We start from the raw sequence: 18,342 nt of genomic DNA, 5'->3' as shown, positions 1-18,342 counted from the left end.
AAAAAATGCTTATTGTATGTACTTTTGATATATGTAACAATATGTGAAAATTTTTTTTTTTTTTTTCTGAACCCAAATGACTCAATTTAGGAAACACCGTTTAACTTATTGCAACGGGGTGCCTTTTTCTAATAGCCTATGGTTAAGCAATCTAATTTAATGATTTGTCAAATCATTTAGCATAATAATCTATAATTACATATACCCCATGACTTGCCAAGTTAAAAGCCTTGTTCCTTACTTAAGGCATTCCAGTTCCTACTTTCTTAGTTTATGGTTCTGATTTGGCGGTTCCGAGAGAATTAATCTGCCGAATCATACATCGGAGCAGATGGCGCAATTAAGAGCCAAAACACAATTACACGATGCGACGTCGTGTTGAGGCACGATACGTAATCGTGTCACGTTGCGACGTCGTGTCACGTTGCAACGTGGCGTCGAGTAATTCACTTTGTATAAACGCCCTTATTTACTTAATAACGCGACCCGAACAATAATTTATTTTGCCAAATGTTGTACTTATTTCCAAGAAAAAAGGTGTATGAGTAAAAAAACGAACATGACGTGGCATCGTGCCACGACACGACGTCACATTGTGTACGCCGGCATCATCCGACAATGGCGGGTCGATGTACGAAATTCATCATACCTACTAGGGTCATTCTACTTTTTATTGCGTGTTTTTACGATTTCAAATAATCATGAAATCATAAAATATATACTTACTTCTCTGGCGCAGCGACCCAAAGTCTTGGCCTCCAGCACGACTGCTATATGTATATATATATATTTAATTTAATATTCGTAATGATTAAATATACAATTAAGGTTTGCGAGGTGCATAGATGTATATAGATGTATATGTGGAGCCATGGTTCAGGAGGACGGACACCATGGGCTTAGTTGCCAGAGGTGCGCTGGTCGTTTTTCGCGTCACCACGCGATAAATGAGGTAGTTCGCAGGGCTTTGGTCTCAGCCAGCGTTCCCTGCGTCCTGGAGCCTCCGGGTTTGTGCCGTTCGGACGGCAAAAGGCCAGATGGTCTTACGTTGGTTCCTTGGCAGAAGGGCCGGTGCCTCTTATGGGACGCAACGTGTGTTAGCACCTTTGCCCCGTCCCATCTGAATCACACCATCAGTACTGCTGGTTCGGCTGCGGAGTATGCGGCCAAACAGAAGCATATAAAGTACTCTGCCTTGGAACCGACGTATGAGTTCATACCGGTGGCGGTGGAGACTGCAGGATCTTGGGGTGCGGAGGCTAAGGAGTTTGTGTGGCAATTGGGTCGGCGACTAAGAGAAAGGGGTGGCGATCCTCGCTCCGGATCGTATCTGGTCCAACAGATCTCCTTGGCAATTCAACGGGGCAACACTGCCAGTGTCATGGGGTCTAACGTGAGTCATCCTTTATAGACGACCGACAATTTTGACCCTTTTGGTTGAAAATGGCACATATAAAAATCAAATTCACAGCAATGTAATGCGCATTATAAATTCCAGTAATACATTATATTATTATTTTAGCTAAGTATTTAGTAATGTTATGAATATGACACTGATGAAACTAGGATTTTACATTGCAATTTGACATTTTTTTCTACCATTATTATACGACATCAATAAATTAAAATATTAACTATTAATAATAAACTGACAAATCAATTCAATTAATCATTTACCAATATAATTATTTTTGACGATATATTCTTAGATTTAGTTTTAAGATTTGCGGTCATTTATTTTATTTTATTTTAATTTTAATTGATTACTAATAAGTAAATGTAATTAGCCTAGAATAATATTACTATTGTGTGCCCTTACAGGGTGTCATGATCTGACTTTATATTATGTAACACCTATTATGTACATGACAATACAATAAATAAATGATAAATGATAAATACTTTCTTCTGGGGATAGAAAAATCTGCAGTAAAAAGTAGAACGACCCGCTAAGCGTCTACTTTACCAAAAACTATTTGTTCCAGCCGCCGTAGTGGTAGCTTTCTTCGTGTGCTGGGCGCCCTTCCACTTCCAACGGCTCTTCTACATCTACGGGAGAGCCACCCCCCACTTCTCGACCATCAACGAATACCTATTCTTCGTGGCTGGCGGACTCTACTACGTCTCGGCCACTGTCAACCCTATACTGTATAATCTCATGAGTCATAGGTAAGTCTTTTACAAGCTTTTTATTAACTTGCAGTGTAATGTATGTTTGTAAGGGTCAAATCTTGCAAGTTAAATTTGACCCACTTGCTGACTTTCAATGAAGCTGAAAATTTGCATACATATGTAAGTCGGGTGAAAATGCAATAAGTATTGTGATGTCATCGAGCTGATCTGATGATGGAGAAAGGAGGTAGCCATAGGAAATCTGTGATAAAACAACTAAACCTAATTGTGTTTGGGGTTTTTGGAATTGTCTCCATAAGTATTAGTTGCCTGTGGAAAAAAAAGTACAGTGTGGAAAATAAAAGCTTGTACCAAAAATGTAATTTTTGCCAAGAACTTATTTACATTCGTTATGATTAGTGATAGGTTTATTTACCACGAGGATTATTTTCTTCATTCTTCCATCAAAGCACTAAGGTAATATCAACAGTAATAATATCTAAGGGCCAAAACACAATTACGCAGCGTACTACGTGGGCGAACGACACGAACGCGAGGCGAAGCGATGCGGCGCGGGGTGAATCACACCTTTGATTTTAAGAAGTGTCCTACGCGGGCGATCTCGTTGCGAACGTGAACGCCGTGGGCCCTCCGCGCCGCTTCGCTTCACGTTCGTGAGTTGTTCGCTTACGTAAGACGCACGTTACACAATGCGACGTCGTGTCACGTTACGACACGACGTCGTGTCCTGGAAATCTACGATGTGAATTGATTGATTCACGATACGATATCGTATCGTAGTACGATTTACGGTACGACATTGTGTTGGATTCCGTCAATACCGTAACGTTGAAATGTAAAAAAAAAATATCTCAGTTAATCAAGAGATATGGACCGCAACAGACTTGTTCTTATCCTGCTGCTAAATATTATTAACAAGTCGCAGAAAGAAGATAGAGAAACAGACAATAGTTATTTACGATACAAGTGCGGAAAAGAGGAAATTCTAAACGAGCGGCGATAAATTAAAACACGACCGCAGGGAGTGTTTTAAATCGACACGAGTTGCGAATTACCTATTCGCACGTGTATCGTACAACGTTTTAAAGTACATATGGCCCTTTTAACTTTCGACATATACACAAAAAGTGCTCATTACGCACTAGTGCGAGAAAGTAGCACCATATGTACTGTAAAATAATATTTACGTTTTACGTCATAGATTTCCACGACAATTCCGGTTTGAATTGGCCTTCTAATATTATATCGCACATATACTTAGTTTTTAAATTTCTGAACAATTGAAGGCAAAGCCATATATCCCAAACTCACAAGCGGTATTGAACCTTTAAGTTTAAGGAGAGACTTTGCCTCCTTGTGTGTGTTCTACCGCCTGTACAATGGGCTGTGCTCTGAAGAATTGTTTGACATAATGCCAACGGCCGCTTTCTATCACCGCACCGCTCGCCATCGGCAGGGCGTTCATCCTCACATGCTAGCACCGAAATGGTCGCGTACTGTGCGGTTTAAGAGGAATTTCCTCCCGCGGACGCTTCGGCTGTGGAATGAGCTCCCTGCCGAGGTTTTCCCGAGGGGCTAGAGTATGCGGTTCTTCAAAAAAGGAGTGTACAGGTTTTTAAAGGGTCGGCAACGCGCATGTAATATCTCTGGTGTTGCAGGCGTCTATAGGCTACGGTGACTGCTTACCATCAGGCGGGCCGTATGCTTGTTAGCGACCGTCGTGGTATAAAAAAATATCAACAAAATATATCCTTACAAGTAAAGACCGAGTATAATAGGCTTTTATGCTTGAAACATTAAGCTGCTTTAAACTTGAACAAATTAAAGTTATTATACTCGTAGTAAGCACTTATTGTTTATATATATGAAATGCATTGTTTAATTATACGAACTTAACTGATTCTATCCATTTTTAATGCTCTTAAGTGTACCTACAATAAAGAACAACGAAAATCGATCCAATTGGGGACCGAATAAGCCGACTTATTTCGTATAGGTAAATTCTGAAGTGCTCCGATGGGGAACCTACGTAATTGGATTTTACGGAGTCTTTCACCTTTCAGTGATCGATGCTCTTAGATGTTCTTGTCTAATGATGGATGAATGATTTTCCAGGAAAGTTTAGTTAAGTTGGGTTCGGGCACTCTATCACGTGGGTCTTGTACAACTTTTGTATGGAGAACTCTCGAAAATCGAGTTTTGCGTAGGTACAGCTGAGCTTAATTAGGTGTCGACAAAACTTTACCACCACATTTTACAAGTTGGTCTAGTCTAAGTTTGATGGTTAGTTGGAAATGCTCTTTGCGTAAACCTTTAGCACTATATTATTTTAAAAAAATACACAAAATTTTACAGACACGTGATAACTTTATTTGTTATCACGTGTCTGTAAGTGTAAGTTTTTTTTATACACCGAAGATTCTTGTTGTACGTGATATGTCGTGATTTCGTGAAACGTCGCGTCGTAATTGGTAAAAAATACTTCCTGACCAAACCCTACCAAACCTGCCGAAACCTACAAGAGGGGAAATTAATTTATCTCAAAGTTATAGTTAAAAATATATAGTGGATCCATACATTCATAACGCACTAGAATAAAGCTTAATTAGCATGCTATACAATGAGCAAAGCGTGGAAAACTAAATAGGTAAGCATGTTCCATCCTAGACTGCATCGGCATTTACCATTAGGTGAGATTGCGGTCAAATACTTACCTTTTTGTAATAAATAAAAAAAATTGGGCATTAAAAATATATCAGCCCCAGCCCACCTCAACCATGTAATGAGCTTGTAAACGCGTTGCCTCTTAAGTCATAGTCAAAATTGTTTGTACCTACTCATCATTAAGTATCCCCTCGTGCGGCAAGATGCCTCAAAATGAACGCTCTCCGACAACCGCGCATGCGGCGGCCGCCATTTTTATCAGGGTAAAGGGTAAAAACGGAACCCTATTACCAAAATTACTGTCTGTCTGTTACCAGACTGTATCTCATGTACCGTGATAGCTAGACAGTTGAAATTTTCACAGATGGTGTATTTCTGTTGCCGCTATAACAACACATACTAAAAACAGAATAAAATAAATATTTAAGTGGGCCTCCCATACAACAAACGTGATTTTATTGCCGTTTTTTGCGTAATGGTACGGAACCCTTCGTGTGCGAGTCCGACTCGCACTTGGCCTGTTTTTAATATTGAAAACTTGCCGCCTCGCGGCTGCGCGTCGCACGGCGCGAAAATTTGAAATATTGCTTTGCCGCCCGAAGGGTTATAATCCTATGATTAATCATGATAAATGGGGGCAGAATCCGGCGTCGTTAACCCTGGGCTTTTTCGACATTCTAATCGATTAATAAGCAGTCAACTTTGATTGATCGATCCTGCGTTCGTTGCAATGCGTGCAAAAAAAACCGTCGTCGATTCGTGACGTCACGATCAGGTACCGTTTGGTAAGGGGCGTTACGCGCGTAGAGTACCTACCTACGATTGTCATGATTTTTATAAACGACCTGCCGTTCCGTTTATCTTAATCCCCGAGATGATTGATGTGCGGTCAATGTAATGAATACTTACACGACTTTGGATCTTACTCCTATGGCATTACGCTTTAAAATTAAGAGGTAATAATATGGACTATTAATATGACGTGCGAGAATGAGGCGTGAATCGCAAGAAACAGGTAAAGGTAGTTTAGATATCTATATAATTATATTAATTATGTACCTATACAGGGTGGCTAAAAATTATTGCATTCCCGTTGCCAGGGAGGTTTTGGTAATTATACCAAAGATAGATATAACTCCGTAATAGATGGATACAGTCTAAGGAAAAAACGTGCCTCGAAAATCAAGAAAATTTGATTCTCGTTCAGAGGGCGCTACTAGTTTTGGCCTACAGTCGTATAGATGGCGTTGACGGTTTCGTTTGTTATTTAACAATTTTAACGCATATCAGTGAAAGAACATGGGTCAAAATCATAAAAATAATTAATGCAAAAAAAAAAAAAACATTTATCCATATTTAAATACATTTAATCCTATTTTTATAAATCTTCATTTTTAGTTTTTAAGTGTGTCGACAGATGGCAGTGAATTTACTGGGATTACAAAATGTACTATGACAGTACCGCTCTAGTATAAGTTACTCTATGATTATACTGAGCAACTTTTACTATGGGACCAACCCCTAAATCGCGAAAAAAAATTTGGCTGTTTCATACATTTTGGCTGTTCCATTTTCTATGGGAGGGAAACATTTTTTTTTCGCGATTTCGTGGTTGGTCCCATAGTAAAAGTTGCTCTGTATAATCCCAAATCCTCCCTGGCAACGGGAATGCACTTATTTTTTTGCCAACCTGTATAGGTCCATAGGTTAGGGCGTCCCTTATTTTACGATTTACAGAAATTAATAGCGCATACCGCGTCCCTCAATAGGTTTATAACTTTATATTATCCTAAAACACTGAAAATAAATTTCAGGTTATTCCTGTAACTGTAACCCGTGCCGACTTTCATGCGATTCTCCCATACAATGTAGAAAATTACCAAATATTTACAAATATTTATTAATAATTATTGGGATTTTATCTATCTGTCGAGGATGTACAGCACTTTCTAATGGAATGTGTTCGGAGTCGAGACAAGAGGACGCAAACTGTTGGGTATTGGGATATTGGGGTTTTTCACTCGATATTGGCGGAACCCCTGTCTAAAACCGCGAAATTCGTGTACAGTTTTTTTGATATCTAGCATAGAGTAACTTATACTAGAGCGGTACTGTCATAGTAAATTTTGTAACCCCAGTAAATTCACTGCCATCTGTCGACACACTTTAAAACTAAAAATGAAGATTTATAAAAATCCGATAAAATGTATTTAAATATGGATAAATGATTTTTTTTATTTGCATTAATTATTTTTATGATTTTGACCCATGTTCTTTCACTGATATGCGTTAAAATTGTTAAATAACAAACGAAACCGTCAACGCCATCTATACGACAGTAGGCCAAAGCTAGTAGCGCCCTCTGAACGAGAATCAAATTTTCTTGATTTTCGAGGCACGTTTTTTCCTTAGACTGTATCCATCTATTACGGAGTTATATCTATCTTTGATATCTAGTAACACTTATTGAAACTGTTATGTAGAGGCCCAACGTAGCCGACATGTTTTATTGATAAAGGCTTCTTTTAAATATGTAGATTAAAAAAACTATCTGTGGACTGAGCAGTAAGTTTACTTATATTTCTCTACAGTATCAGATAGCCATATAATGTAAATAGGTAACAAGAAGCGTTAAAGGCAGTGTTGAAGCGTCGACTCGAATACACCGGATAACAAGTTATTAAATTCGGTTTCCGTCCCATCTCTATTCTCCCTTTTTTGTCAAAAGTCTTGGAAGCTATTGTACATAAACAATTATCTGCTCATATCTACTCCAACCTTGTTCTCACTCCATTTCAATCAGGTTTTCGTCCAGGCCACGGCACTACCACGGCATTGCTTAAGATCGTTGAGGATGTGAGACTAGCTATGGAATCAACGCAGCTGACGGTTTTGGTGTTGATTGACTTTTCAAACGCATTCAATGCAGTCAATCATGAACTCTTGTTAGCTGCATTGAACCACTTAAATATAACGTCATCAACGGCTAAATGGTTCGCCTCATATCTTCAAGATCGACGTCAGATGGTTCGTGTGGACAGTTCCTCTTTTTCCGACTGGTGTGACCTCACTTCCGGTGTTCCGCAGGGCGGCATACTCTCTCCACTTCTTTTTTCCGTTTTTATTAACTTAATTGCGTCTCACTTAGCATGCTCTTTCCATCTTTACGCCGATGACCTGCAATTGTACACCCACAGTAGCATTAGTGATCTGGATTGTGCCATAGCGAAGATCAACGAGGACTTGAATCGCATCTCTGTTTGGTCGCGTTGCTTCGGCATTTCTGTTAATCCGTCCAAATGCCAGGCTATTGTACTGGGAAGCCCCCGTTTACTCTCCGTAGCTGACCTTACTCACTTGTCTCCTATCGTGTACGAAAATATACCTGTGCCGCTGGCATCGCAAGTGAGAAACCTGGGGTTGATTCTTGACAATGGCCTGACTTGGGAACCGCAGGTATCTGACGTATGTCGCCGGGTCACTAACACACTAAGAGCCCTATACCGGCTTAAATATTTCCTTCCGACTGGCACTAAAGTTCTCCTTGTTCAAGCTCTTGTATTACCTATTGTAGACTATGCTGATGTGTGTTACACGAATATCACAGAAGTCTCGCTGAGCAAACTAGATCGGCTTCTTAATAACAGCATCAGATTTATTTTCGGACTCCGTAAATATGACCACATATCTGCATATCGCCGCCGACTTAACTGGCTCCCTATTCGAGAACGGAGGTCCTTGCGTATTCTGTGCACACTATATTCTATTTTATTTGATCGGAAAGCGCCCGGCTATCTTAGTTCGAAATTTAATTTTATAACCGCCCGATCAGGTTGCACCCTTCGTGAGTCCCGTAGTCTCAAGCTTACTGTTCCTTCTCATCGCACCGGTTTTGTCTCTAACTCCTTCACCCTTCACGCGATCCGGCTTTGGAATAATCTCCCACTCAACATCAGACAGGCTTCAACCAAGCTCTCGTTTAAGCGCATGTTACGCAAGCATTTTTTCGACAAGCTCACTGGTTAGTTGTCCATCGTAGGCATAGTATTATTTGCACTGGGTACATAAAATGAGGTAATATATATGTAAGTTTATTTAATTATAGTATGTATAGTATGTATAGGTATATGTAAGTTTATTTTCGGTAGTGTGTATTATTTATCGCTATATTTTTTGTTTTAAGTTACCTATTCTGCTTTTTTTTTGTTCAATGCCTGCACCTATCACTGTTTCTGTTTAGCCTGGTGGTTGACTGGTAGAGAATGCCTTTAGGCATTAAGTCCGCCATTTGTACTTTATTTGTTATATTGTGCAATAAAGTTTAAAATAAATAAATAAATAAAAAAATTCCTGGTGCGATTGAGTACAGGTACAGTCAGCAGCAGAAGTTGCTAAGCGGGAAAGTTGGTCAAAATGATCTTGACGCGACTTGACTTTATTGTTAAGGGCATAAGAGCGTGTCAAGGTAATTTTGAACACCTCGGCCGCTTAGCAACTGTTGCTGACTGTACAGAGACGTGCACGTGTAATTTAATGATACTCCTATGCGCGACCGGCGGCGGCGGCGGCGGCGCGGCGGCGGCAACCATAGGTGGAGACGAAAGGACCGATCGCTATGTCTCGAGGTCTCGCTCCAACCTATGGCCGCCGCTCGCCACTGCCAATGACGCCGCCGCGCGATGTCGTGGCCGGGCCGTAACGGCCTCCTAGCCTATAGTCGGTTCTCGGTAATGAGTGTCGGTATGAAGCAGGAGGCCCTGGGTTTGAATCCCGGTCAGGGCATTTATTTGTACCTTTATCACAAATATTTGTTCATGAGTACTGGCACAAAAGGTAATTGCGTTGGTGTGGGCACCTTGTACGTATGGCACCATCGAGACTGCCTAAAGCAGTAATTTTACTTTGAGCTAATAGCCACTGGTAAACGCAAGGCTGGTGGGCAGTACCTGCGCTACAGGGATTTGCAAGCCAAGCCACGCTCGCGCCCATGCACGTAATAGTTAAGACCCTTTTTATTTTTCCGGATGTCGCCGTCGACGGATACGTCTGGGAGTGCATCATCATCACAACTATATTACTTATAATCTAACCAGCACCGTTTTTCAGGTACAGGATAGCGTTCAAAGAAACGCTCTGCTTCGGTCGTGCGAGACGCAAGAGCAAGTACTACCGAGAACATTCCAGCGTTCGGGAGACCACCGTGAACCACACCTCTGACGGGTCCCACCTCGTCAGAGTCCGTTCGCAGAGCGGAGACAGGTATTAACTATGAAGCTACTATGTATTTTGTTATTGACTACTATTATTTAGGTAGATATAGTTGGTCAAGTTGGTCAAGCAAATAATCTTGTCAGTAGAAAAAGGCGGCAAATTTAAAAAATGTAGGCGCGAAGGGTTATCGTCCCATAGAAAATCTGAATTTCGCGGCATTTTCGAAGATCTAAAGTGGGAAGAGCACATATCTACAATGGTTAAGAAAGCCAGAAGCATGATTTACCGCATTAGGAAAGCTTTCAAGACCTTAACACCGGATATGATGCTAAAAATATACAAGACATACTTCAGACCCATACTGGAGTGGAGTATGCGTTTCAAGTCTGGAGTCCTTACTTTGCCAAGGACATTGAGATGCTGAAGAAGGTCCAACGGCGTTTCACGAAACTGCCAAGGCAACTTAAAAACAAGCCTTATGAGGAGAGACTAAAGGAACTGAAACTCACTACCCTAAAGCACCGCAGAGAACGCGGAGACCTAATAGAGAGTTACAAAATACTAACTGGGCACTATGACCTCAAGGATTTTCAAGAGATGTTCAAGCGCAACAACATCGACCGTCTGAGAGGTCATCACTTAAAGCTAGAAAGGCATAGGTTTCACAGTAACCCTTACAAACACTTTCTGAGCAACCGAGTAGTAATGGCTTGGAACAAACTCCCAGAAGACGTAGTTTCAGCACAAAATGTGAACCAGTTTAAAAATAAATTAGACAAGCATAACACTACATCTAATACTCGTTCATGATAACTATATATCTTTATGATTACTGGATACAGGCCATATCAGTTGCCATAACTGCCTGCCTGCTTATTAAATAATAATAATAATTTTCTACTGACAAGATTTGCTTGACTAACTTTAAACGCTCTGCTTCAGCATGAGACACGAGACACGAGGACATGATCATGACCATGAGCATGAGCATGAACACGTCACCACCCTTTCTTAACTTCGTTCCAACCGAGTGTTCCACGACACTCACCATTTTTTTGTTTTTGGACATCACGGACGTCACTTAAGGCGTTATAATTATCATAATAGGAAGTTTACAGTCACATACGACTTTTTTTCGAACATCACGGACTAAAAACTCAAAATTAAAAACTCCTGACGATTCAAAAAATACACACGTACTTACCTATAATTGTTCGTTTTCACTTCTGTCGGCACTCCCGGAGTGCGGATTTTTTTTAATACGTAAAATCGGTATTCAGCTCTTAAAACGCTTTACTTTTTAATTAAGCCGGCCCACTTTTCCTCGTCTTTCATTCATGATAGACAAATGTCAAGCGTAAGCCCGGAAATGAAGAAATTTATGTAGGTATTATTAAACATTACCCCCGGGACAACGATATATCCACAATAAGCCACAATTTCACTTTGCACTTCGTTCACTTTGGCGGGGTGAATGACTTTCAACTTTTCGTGCCGGCTGCCATTATAATTCCCTGGCTTAGGAAAACATTGAACAAAATTGTTGACTTTGAAGTTTTGAACCTTTACCTTAAGAAATGTTGACGCCTTGACGGTCGTTTTAACTTAGCTGTTAGTAACTTTGCCTACCAAGCTGAAATGTGTTAAGACGAAAGTGGACGGCCGCCCGAAATCGCCTTTTTAGGGTTCCGTACCTCAAAAGGAAAAAACGGAACCCTTATACCACTCGTGCGTCTGTCTGTCTGTCTGTCTGTCAGTCTGTCCGTCTGTCTGTCTGTCCGTCTGTTACAGCCTATTTTCTCCGAAACTACTGGACCAATTAAGTTGAAATTTGGTATATATATGTAAGTTTGTGACCCAAAGACGGACATGTAACGTAAACAAATGAATTTTAAACACGGGGGCCACTTTTGGGGGGTAAATGGGAAAATTAAAAAATTAAATTTTTCAAACTATATCGTGTTACATATCAAATGAAAGAGCTCATTGTGAGAATCTCAAATATATATTTTTTATAATTTTAGGATAAACAGTTTAGAATTTATTCAAGAAAATAGGCATAAAATGACCATTCCCCCCCCCCCCCTTTATCTCCGAAACTACTGGCTTAAAAAATTTGAAAAAAATACACAAAATAGATCTTTACCTATAGATCACAGGAAAACCTACTATATAGGTAAATGTGCTGTCAAGCGTGAATCGGACTTAATTACTTAGTTTTTGATCCGACCCCTACGGGGTTTTTAAAGACATTTCACTCACGTTTAAATTGTGTAATGTACGGAACCCTTGGAACGCGAGTCCGTCTCGCACTTGGCCGGTTTTTTTTTCAACATTATAATAGTTTTAGATTTATCCCTGTACTTGTAGTGTAAGACGATATTAATTACCAAATTTTACAGTTCTAGGTCAACGGGAGCGTATAAATTTTGATTCCCTTGAGAGTGTCGAATTGTACGTTTTTTGCAGCATAAACGGCCGTATATTTTTTTACGTAGTTTAGGTGTTTGATTTTTTCACATCTTCAAGGGACTGTAGACCTGAGATATAGTTTTAATTTCAACTCGATACTTACACGCGTTCCCGAGATAAAGGACGACATAGAAATTTTCAACGGAAACGGCGGTCTTTAATGGAATTTTCGGTCCCGTGCCCCCAGAAAGATGAAAGAAATGTCCGCGTTTTAAAATTCCATGTACTGCTAACGTTTACAAACAAAATATATTGTCCACAGGAGAAATCGCATCAGCCACAAAGTCTTCCGGCGATCCAGCTTCACTGAAACCTCGTCCACCGACAGATGGAAGGTCAACTACTTCAAGACCAAGGACTCCTGCCTTCTGAACAGCGCTGACTCCTCTCCGTACAACAGCAAAGAGACCAGGCAACTAGTCAACGATGTTAAGAAAAACAGTGACGTCAGTTTTTGAAAGAAACCCTGTATATTTTGAAAGGTGGATCTTAACAATTTATTATATAAAGTTTGTAACAATCTTGTTCAAGCGCCCATTTCAATATAATTTCTGCTAGCTGGCGCGGTTGCACGGAGCGGGTTAAAAGGGAAGAATAACTACTGACAATTGGCACTTTTTTCATACAATTTCCATTTCGGGAGAAAACGGCTTTGATTTCAAATCGCTTTCGCATAATATATTCTAGGTTTATAGGTTTCGCTTAATTTTTTTTTGTATTGAAAATTTTGGAAAAAAAGGAAAACCTATAAACCTAGTATTTCATTGCATCAATAACGTACTAAATAACCGTTTTTCCCCTTTGGGTACGGAACCCTAAAAATCATGGAGAATGGAAAATATTTAGGAGTGGAAAAACATTTTCTCTTTTTGTATGGACGAGTATTAGCTGTACTTCCCTCTTAACGAAAAATAGTATGAGCAACGCTAACGCAGCGTCTTACGTAACCGAACAACTCGCAAACGCGAAGCGAAGCGGCGCGGCGCGGCGGGTCGCGTTCGCAACGAGATCGCCCACGTAGGACACTTCTATAGATGTCAAAGGATTGATTCACCCCTCGCGGCATCGGTTCGCTTCGCATTCGCGTGTTCGCCTACGTAGTACGTTGCGTAACTGTCACGAACGCGTGCGACGGACTCTACCTACAATGGCACCCGCGCCGCGTGCGCCCACTGCGCCCGGTTCGTGCATCCGCGCCAGCCAGCGGACGCCCTTTAATGAGCTATGAACACACACACCTAGCGAGTTCTTGACATTGAATGAGTTAAATATTGATTTAAAAATTCAATATTTTCTTAGAGTTTATACTATATGGAACATAATAATTGTGTCACCGCTAGTCCGCTACTACCATTGTAATTATAATTGTGGTTTTTCTTAAAGCGGGAAAAGTTGGTTAGATTCCCAGCACTAATCTCATTTAGAGTTTTTATAAGTAAATCTAGTTTAAGATCAAAGTATATAAACATTTTATAAATAAACTGAAGCTATTTGTGAACCGTTCCATTCAATTCAAATCTCTCAACCGTAACCAACACATGCTGTATTGACGTCTTGTCGATATTTTACGACTACCATCTACCATTTTGAATTCTATTCTGAAATTTTGGGCGAACTAGAAACAAATCAATAACAATTTGAAAAATATTACTAACCACGCAATGAGATAACGAAAAATAGATAAGATGTGGACCAATGAGTGCTAAGATGGAATCCTAAGGTATTTCGTGGTAGCATTACTTTACTTACGGTGCGTTTTACGTAAGCGAACAACTCGCGAACGCGAAGCGAAACGGCACGGCACGGCGCGGCGGGCCCGCGGCGTTCGAGTTCGCAACGAGATCGCCCACGTAGGACACTTTTATAGGTATCAAAGGATTGATTCACCCCGCGCCGCCGCATCGCTTCGCGTTCGCGTGTTGTTCGCCTACGTAACGTAGTACCCTGCGTTACTGGAGCAGCATTGTAGTTTAGTCAACAAGTTCAAAATGGTAAAAAATAGGTACGTGTGATACCTCATTGGATTCGCAATGCTGTATAGAAAAATGTATGCAAAGCGTTTGTTAGCACACAAACAATTTTAAAAGTGAATAGACAAGAAAAGGCGGCAAAAAGAAAATATTTATTTTTTCGCCAATATCTCAAAAGTATTAATATTTAAGTAATCTAAATAGAATATTCTTAAAGAGGAGGGAGTTTCCAATAAAAAGTCTTACTTGCAGAACTGTATCTCCATTATTTATACTTTTTTTTTTCAACGCTAAACAAAGGTCTGTAACTTGTCGACTAGACTATTGTTTATTTTCTCAGATTTAAACAGCCAATTATCTAATTCTCTTCCGGCGACTAAGGCTTCTTGGCCCGACGATATTGTAGCCTATGAAGTCTCTGTTTGTAAAATAAAGTTTAGCAAATCAAGCTCAACAATTCAAAATAGTTCCCCTAAATGGCCTAGTGAAATAAATTATAAAAAGTGTGATTTTTTGACGACAAGTATTAAGGTGCACATAATTTCGTTACTATTTCGTACTGAGTCACGGTGACAATCAATGTTAAAGTCGTTAGGGACCTCATAATTGTGGTATTTTTGAACTGTCATCTAGGGAGTTTTCATTTATCGACTTCCGAATCTTCCGATACACATATAATTATTACGATACAATGTAGACATATATTACAACCAAAACATTAAAAAGTTTTAATAGTTAATGGATATTTATTTGACCATCAAATAAATAATTTAAGCATATAATATGAAAAAAAGATGTAAAGAATCTAATGGAATATTTGTTAGCACTAAAACAGACTAAACGTGAAATTGAAAAAAAATATCACGGAACTGAAGAAATTAAATGTGAAACTAGTTATAAAAAAACGTTTATTTCGGACGATACAATCCATGTTTTGTTACCTATGTTTTGTTATGTGTTATTAACTATTATGTTTTTATGTTGTTTTTTCGCACATTTCTGTTTCGCATTTTTCTATTCAAAAGTTATCTGGAAGAGATCGCTCTTTAGCGATAAGATAAGATTGCTTGTTATTTACCTATACTTTAAATCTTTTTTAAATATTTATGATGTATTGTATGTAACAGGAGCAATAAATTAAACTGGAGGCTGTACGCCTCAAACTGACCAACATTTGTTCAGCAACTTTTTAAAACTATGAAATTTTTAGATTATACCTTTTTCATACTAATTAAATATTATTTTCAATGTACGCTGCCATCTGTGTGTTTGACGTTGCTTGTCACCCTTTAAACATAACAAATTTTGCAATACATTGCATCTTAGAATAAACTTTAAAGTGTAATGAAAGTCAAAACACAAGTTATTTTTAAAAGTCGCTGAACAAACATTGGTCAGTTTGAGGAGTACAGCTTACAGCTTAATTTATTGCTCCTGTTACAGGAATCACCCGGTATATAGGTATACCGAAAGTCGATAAATGAGAGGTCCCTAATGACAATTCAAACTGCCACGAGAATTCCGGCCCCTGATGACAAGGTACGATATGGTAATTAAATTAAATTTCTTGACCGTGCCTAAATATGGCGCCAACTTTAGCAACTCAATATTATACACTCATAACATAATTATTTCAAAATAAATTATAACAATTGTAAATAAAATAATTAATAATTACGATGAATGTAAATAATTGTTACTACTTATAATTTATATTGACCTTTATGTAAGTGCACGATGTAAAGTATCACCTTAATAGTAAGGTTTTTATTTTAGAGACCATTTACCATTCTTTAGTAAATCAGAGATTCATAATCTAGTTCCTAATAAGACATTATTATGTACTATAATGAACGATTATGCAACGTGGATTTACACATATAATGGAAAGACATACTATTCTATTATTACTATAAAGTGCCACGGTTCACTAACGTGTAAGTATACTTACTTAGGCCAGGATTACACTTGTAAGTTTTACTTACGTAAGTAGGGACAAAGCTATTTGCTAGAATGAGATAACGATATTCATATCTCATTCTGTGCTGTGTCCCTACTTACGTAAGTAAAACTTACAAGTGTAATCCTGGCCTTATGTATATACTTAAATTACCACGACATCTTACTACGAACATTACATCTTAAATTTGTACATGTTGTAATATAATATAATCTATTTGTGATAATATTATTATAATTATGTATAATTCCAAACAATACAATTATATACCTAATTAAAATTGTTTTATTTTTCTCCGGCTGTTTCTAATGGAAAGGTTTGTTGTTTTTTTACCTATTTCTGTATACTTAAAAAGAGACACCAACCTGCATATTGTTAAGCTATTAAGTTACTAAATAAATCATTTTTATTAAAAAAAATATATATTTTGAATTTAGTTATAGGTACTGTCAATTTTGTTTACACAACAACCATAGGAACTTTTAATATAAAAACCGTCCACAAGTGCGAGTCGGACTCGCCCACCGAGGCGAGGGTTCCGTACTTTTTAGTATTTGTTAAAATTTCAACTGTCTAGCTATCACGGTTCATGAGATACAGCCTGGTGACAGACGGACCGACGGACAGTGGAGTCTTAGTAATAGGGTCCCGTTTTTACCCTCTGGGTACGGAACCGTGATAAAAAGATTCCTTTCCTACTCCAAAAATCCTACCTCCTTCCAACAGGCCTTAATAGACTTATTAAAATAAAAATGCTCATCCGATTATGCTGCGCTGTACATGTAGCGATAAGGCGGTCGTATCGAGGAGTATTGTGACACTGCATTTCTTGTTAAAAAAATAATTTAACGTTTTTAGAAATAGTGAAACCCCATTGAGTTTGTATAGTTAACGACCGCAATGTTACAAAATGTTAGTACTTATAAGCAGATGTAACGGATGTGGTTTTATCGGAACCGAAAGCGGAACCAGATATTTTAAATTTAGTTTATCGGAACCAAAAACGGAATCGGAACTCGGGACCAGACTCGGAGCCTGAGTTAGATGTGGATGAGATGTTAAGGGTAAGGTCTATTAAAACTAAAAATTCGGGGCGATGAGAGAATAAGAGGTATAACTTGTTTCTTTTTGATGCCGCGCTAAGCTTTGACATCCGTATAACTTCCGATTTAAAAATAACGGAATCGGAATCGAAGCGGATGTGGAATACCAATCGGAAGTTCCGACTAAACGGAACCGGAACCGAAGCTCCGTAACATTCGTGCTTATAAGTCATAATCAAACAATTGAATAAAGTCAAAAAAGTCAAAAAGTTGGCTCGGTCTGCTGATAGATCAACTGGCAGCTACGGGACCGTCATCACTTTGACGGCTATGGCGCGGCTAAATCACACGCCACGGAATACTTAATACTGGGCAGAACCGCCATTCGAGGAAAAAACCCAAACTAATTATTATCTGGATGACAGCTTTTGTGTTTGACACGGCGTCAAAAGATTAAAGAAAAGCCATCCAGTGGTGAAGGCCGGGAGAAACCTCTGGGGAAGAACATTTCACTGTCGGGGCCATTTGTACATAACAAAAAAGACCGGTCAAGCGTAAATCGGGCTTAAGAAAAAAAATTGCGATGGTGCACTAGTCTTACCTAACCAGGCTTTGGCTGAGTTCTTTCGCAAGAGTGGAGGTTCTGCTTAGCATAATGTATTCTGTGCGCTGGTCAGCAATTACGTAGGTACCTACGTGATAGATGGCTGACACGTGGCGTTGGCACAGACCACCTCAATACTAAATAGACGGAGGACTTTCAGTTCCAGCGCCATCTTGATAGTCACGCCTCGTGATTAATTGCTTTGTTTTTTGCTCATTAATCACTATCACTACATAGTATAAAACAAAGTCGCTTCCTGCTGTCTGTCTGTCCCTATGTATGCTG

At 39.2% G+C, this 18,342-nt stretch overlaps 1 protein-coding gene across 1 annotated transcript in view; it reads left to right on the top strand.

Moving 5' to 3' along the window:
- LOC134747442 (neuropeptides capa receptor-like) overlaps window positions 1-12,974 on the top strand; it is a 118,333-nt gene extending 105,359 nt beyond the window's left edge. The window contains exons 6-8 of the mRNA XM_063682067.1: window positions 1,986-2,169; window positions 9,904-10,056; window positions 12,743-12,974. Coding sequence (XP_063538137.1) covers window positions 1,986-2,169; window positions 9,904-10,056; window positions 12,743-12,938 — 533 coding nt within the window. The 3' untranslated portion in view covers window positions 12,939-12,974. The remainder of the gene's footprint in view (window positions 1-1,985; window positions 2,170-9,903; window positions 10,057-12,742) is intronic.
- Window positions 12,975-18,342: the final 5,368 nt, after the last annotated feature.

Source organism: Cydia strobilella, chromosome 14 (assembly GCF_947568885.1).
Source record: "Cydia strobilella chromosome 14, ilCydStro3.1, whole genome shotgun sequence".
Classification (NCBI taxonomy): domain Eukaryota; kingdom Metazoa; phylum Arthropoda; class Insecta; order Lepidoptera; family Tortricidae; genus Cydia; species Cydia strobilella.
Note: the sequence above shows the minus strand (reverse complement) of the source record. Positions and strands in the feature narration are given on the sequence as shown.